Source organism: Lissotriton helveticus, chromosome 5_1 (assembly GCF_964261635.1).
Source record: "Lissotriton helveticus chromosome 5_1, aLisHel1.1, whole genome shotgun sequence".
Classification (NCBI taxonomy): domain Eukaryota; kingdom Metazoa; phylum Chordata; class Amphibia; order Caudata; family Salamandridae; genus Lissotriton; species Lissotriton helveticus.
The window spans coordinates 619,335,019-619,340,046 of NC_136065.1; the positions used below are offsets into that span (position 1 = coordinate 619,335,019).

At 47.6% G+C, this 5,028-nt stretch overlaps 1 protein-coding gene across 1 annotated transcript; it reads right to left on the minus strand.

The window, feature by feature from the left end:
- Window positions 1–234: 234 nt before the first annotated feature.
- On the minus strand, window positions 235–1,436 carry LOC144753298 (transcription factor HES-5-like). Its single transcript, XM_078641036.1, has 3 exons — window positions 1,377–1,436; window positions 929–1,109; window positions 235–455 (listed from the first exon to the last, which is right to left on the minus strand). Exons 1-3 carry the CDS (start codon window positions 1,434–1,436, stop codon window positions 235–237), a joined length of 462 nt encoding a protein of 153 aa, XP_078497162.1.
- Window positions 1,437–5,028: the final 3,592 nt, after the last annotated feature.

The window sequence follows — 5,028 nt, forward strand, 5'->3', positions numbered from 1 at the left end:
CTGACCCTTCTGCGAGCATTTAATATTCCCGTTGTCCATCCTGTGAGGATTTGACTTCACTCAACTGTCAATCCGATGAGGAAATGATACCTCTCTTCACTCCGCTCCTTGGAGTGCAGTAACTCCCCTGCCCAGCAGGGCGCGCTCCAGACTCGAGAATGAATATTCCCCCTCAGAGGGGACCGAGGCCTCTAAAGAAGTCCGAAGAAAAGTCCGGGCCGCGGCCCCCCCGCATTACCAGGGTCTCCAGGGGGCTGTGGGGCTGTCCTGGGCGGGCTCTTTAGTGCTGCTGGGACAGGACGGAGGCCGAGAAGGACACACCGCCTCTGCTGCAGCCGCAGGTCTATGGAGGGCCCGCAGCAGCTTCATCCGGGTCTCTGCGGGGGCTCCGTGGAGGGAGAGGAAGAGCAGAGAGTCCTGGAGGCACCGGGAGTGACCTTCACTGGAGGCCGCGGCTGTAGGGAGAGAGGAAGGGTTAATGTTTGGACAGTCTCACAGCAGGAAGTGAACAGAGATATATCTTCTATTAAAGCTCTCTAGATTGCTTTCGCTTTCCTGTGGTTGCTACAATAGATCTACTGGTAGTGCTGACACGCTCATATTTAAAACACAAGTTTACTTTAAGTAAAATGGCACTGGATATGGAGATACTTAAAAGAAATAAGCGTTTGCCAAGTACCATTCCAATGCGACTATCACAAGATAGGTCTCTGCACCGTAATGACTATCCCCAACCACCCTCCCTCTCCACAAACATACACAAGAATTACTGCAGCCGCAGTGCACTCACTGAGGCCTTATCCCTTCAATAACTGGAGAAAAACACCACCCATTCTTGCCCCGCCCCGCTATCACCACATGCACCTGTCTGTACCCAAACTTCACACTTCATCACATAAGAAAGCAAACTGATGTCACGAGCTCTCACCTGGTGCCGGTGTCTGCACGAGCTGGGCCAGGTACGTCACGGCCATTTCCAGGATATCCGCTTTCTCTGCTTTGGGCGGAAGTTCACGTCCCTCAAACTCTCTCTGCAGTAACATCCTCAGCTGCTCAATGCTGCTGTTGATGCGATCTCTCCTCAGCTTCTCCACCGCTGGCTTCCTCAGCTGCAGAGGCAAAATGTGCATTTGTTATTTTATCAGAACAAACTTGGGAACGAGTTTAAAAGGCAATAGCTGCGCTTATATTTATAACTTTATGATACAGCAGTTCATCTAAACAGTGCTAATGTAGAACTAAGGAAATGTTAAAAAAATAATAACCAAATCCCTGGCTGAAGTACTGTATAAAGCGTAATAGGCACATTTAAACCTGGTTTTAGGTCTATATGAAAATTATCAGTATAGCTTAAACATTATTTTCCTGGCTCTTACCTTTCTAATGTGTCTCTCCTCGTGTACTTCATATTTCCTCTCGGTGCTGAAAGGCGCCATCTTGCCCGGTGTGGGGTGAAGAGCGGGGTCTCTACAGTGAACCCACAGTGATCGGTGTCTGAAGAGCTCGCTCCCTCCTGCCCTATTTATCCCCCTCCGCCTGCAGGGCAATGTGTGGGTCTGGGGCTGGAGAGAGGTTCCCACACTCAGCAGCCAATCAGAGAGCGGCAGGGACAATGGAAGTGTGGCACATTACAGGGAGGGAGGGGTGGGGGACATCTGGGACCAGGACACGAAAGAACAGAGTGTGGGAAAGAGCCGCCCACTAAAGTGATATGAATCTGGCTTATGCCAGTGCCCCGGGCATCTGTTACCAGCCAGATGTCATGAGCATTAAATGGGAGAGGTGGTGGGACCTTCCGAAAGGCAAGAATTGGTGGTACGCATCTGTCATCTCGTTAATGCGGGTTTTATCCTCCAACGCATATTTCTGTAGCAGTCGTCTTACTTTGGAAGTGCAATACAACCAAGCACACTTACACTCAAGCAAAATGCACCCCCCCCTCCCACAGCACGCTCTCACATGTGTATTTCTTGTGTGATGTGCACACAGGTATATTTCAGTTCTGTACAATATTTTTGACCAGTAACTTGGCTCATCAGAGTGTACAGAGGTCATGCCAGTTTTGAATTGTTCCTCTGTCACTATAGCATTTCTTTCGGGAACATATTTAAACAAATGGTAGAGGGTTAATGTTCACTGTACTTTTGAGCATAAGGTAAAATAAACAACTAGCCAGTAAAGAACGTGTATGCAGCCCTCAGTGTAACTGTACTGTGTGGAACTGTCCAGTGCTGAACGTCACGCATGATCTGCTTAATGGGATTCAGACAGTTAGTTGAAAAACGCGCAAAGTGGCATTTCCGTGCACTAGTGTTCCCTTTTCCGAAAAAAAGAGCAGAGCAAGGCCAGACATGACTCTCAAGTTGTCTTTTGTTTGCAAAGAGACCATTCCCGTGGTCCATTTTGGTTTCTAAGCCAGTGTGTGACGTCAGTGGATACCTGCCTGTGACGCCACGGATTCTTAATGACAGCAATGGAAGCATCCTTTTTTTTAACAAAAGAAGATCTACTTGTCTGTTAGCAGCATTGCGCAGCTCTTCTTTCATGGCTACACGCTGTCGTAAAATGAGTCCATGGGAGAACCACCTAAGATCCGTTGGGCGGAGAGATGAGGTAATGTAAACCTGTTGATGTGTTCATTGAGGAGCGAGAATTGAGCCCCGTCTCTGGTTTACAGGAGGTCCTTACTTTTTTAATTCCGAGGTTATCTTATAACAATTCGTAGCCATTTTTTTTCGCAAATTAACAACACACCCATAACTTATTTACAAGTGCCAAACCCTCCTGTAAAAATAGTATGGCCCATTTCTGTGATCCTGCCAGCTTCTGCCCATTGAGGCTTTACTGCTGCCTCAGGCCGCTGTCCAGATGGTGTCCGGGGGCCGTGGTGCTGATTAGGGGGAGGGCGTGGGGGCTGTGACGTGACACGCTTCTATTCTAGCCCTTTGAATGGGATGAATAGGCCGACGTGTGGGAACCGCGGAGAGGCCGCAGCCCCAGGCCTGCGCCAGAATCACGGCCCTTGAGTCAGACCAGGCGGCAGGGGTTGTGTAGAGGGGGGGGGGGGCAATCACCCCCTGCAGTCGACGCCTGCCTGTAATTGAGAGTCTCAGGGGCGGCAGGCACACACGAGGGAAGGGAAAGTTCAGAGTGGGGGTGACGGGTGGACGTTAATCCTCCTTTCCCTCACCTGCTTGTAACTAGAGGTCACCGTCGCAGTGAGTAGGTAGTTGGGCACACAAGGCAGGCTGAGGGTGCAGCCCATGACGATTACACCTGCAAGTACCTATATGGTTAATTGTAGTTTTGGACTGTAAAATGTCAGAGTGTTTTACGCTGATGGCACTTTCACTAATAAACGTAAAGGGCTGTTGCACATAACCGGGGCCCTGTGAGTTCCAAAGGACAGGGGCCCTTGAGCAAATAGAGCTTTCGCAGGTCAATATTCCAATTCAAAACCATAAAGATTTATTCACAATTAAGAATCACGACAGAAGGCAAAAAATTATCAATCAGATTCAAATCAACACAGATAATACATAAGATTACAGCCAATTTCTAGTTGTATTCACATGAGGGAATAAGTCAGAAACAAAATATAGTTCAGCAAAGATCTTGCATAAATATACTCAAGGAAGAGTCTAAACATAAATCATCGAGCAGTCCTACATTGAGGCAGCTTGGTATGTAAGGCATGAGGAAAGTGTCCAAGGATAAATTAAACAAACAGACTATCAGAGAGTCAGTTTTGGGCCTAATACTCGCCAGGTCGCGTTTCTGCAAACGTTTTGCTTTTTCCACCTGGATTTTGCAGATTCTCTTACGTCAGTGGTTCCCAAACTTTTTTGACCTGCGGCTCCCTTGACCTAATCGGCAGTTGGCCGTGGCTCCCCACAATTTTTTTACCGGTGGGTGGGGGGTATGTACTTCCTGTTGTCTTCCTTAAAGTAATTGGGACGCAATGAAGGTATTATAATGGTTGGAATGCTTGAATTATTAATCTCATCCACTGGCAATCACTTTGGCTGCCACTTACAGTCCACACAAATGTGTCCCGTACTTTAAATAAACGTATTAAGACGTTTGTATGGGCAGGCAAAATACCTCATCTCATATCGGCAAGGACTCCCCCCTACACTTCCCCCTACGCTGCGGCTGCAATTTCCCAAATCGTGTGCACTAGGGTGACCAACTGGCATAGGTGCAAATTCAGAACAGTGAGTGTAGAAATTCAGTACAAAGGGACTAAATTCAGGACAAAAATTCAGGACAAAAGGTCAAAATTCAGGACAAAACTTCGGGACAAAAGGTACATTTTACAGACACGTCAGAGGTGGTCGTGCAATCCATTCACCCAGTCACTTATTCTTCCAACCATTCACGCTTTCAGTCATTCATTCTCCCTTTCTCTCTCCATCCCCCTTTCACTTATCCACCCACCCACCCACCCATCTACTCATCCATCCATTCATCCTTTCACTCATCCATCCTTCCTGATCCAGCCACACTTTCACTTCTTCACTCATCCATCCATTATTCATCTACCCACCCTGTCACCCCATCCATCTGTACAGTCATCCATCCATCTACTCTTCCACCCAGCCATCCATTCACTTACTCATCCATCCACCCATTCACTTACTCATCCATGCGCCCAGACATTTATCCTTCCACCCATTCACCATTTCAGTCATTCATCCTCCCTTTCTCTCTCATACCCCTTTCACTTATCCATCCATCTACCCACCCATCTACTCATCCATTCATGAATCCATCCATTTGATCCTATTACTCATCGATCCTTTCACTCATCCAGCCATCCGTTCACTCATCCAGCCATCCGTTTAACTTCACTCATCTATCCATCCTTTTTTCCATCTACCCCCTTTCACTCACTCATCAATCCTTACATCCACGCTTTCACTCATCCATCCATTCACCATTTCACTTATCAATGCATCCATCCACCCATTCACTTGCACATCATCTACCCTTTCATTCATCGATCCATCCTTTCACACACCCATC

Excerpts from the sequence above, each read along its gene's own strand:
- LOC144753298 (XM_078641036.1), bottom strand. The coding sequence starts at position 1,436 with ATGGCGCCTTTCAGCACCGAGAGGAAATATGAAGTACACGAGGAGAGA. Across the intron at positions 1,110-1,376 it reads AGGAGAGACACATTAGAAAG|CTGAGGAAGCCAGCGGTGGA; the intron begins GTAAGAGCCAGG and ends TTGCCTCTGCAG. Across the intron at positions 456-928 it reads CGTGCAGACACCGGCACCAG|CCGCGGCCTCCAGTGAAGGT; the intron begins GTGAGAGCTCGT and ends CTCTCCCTACAG.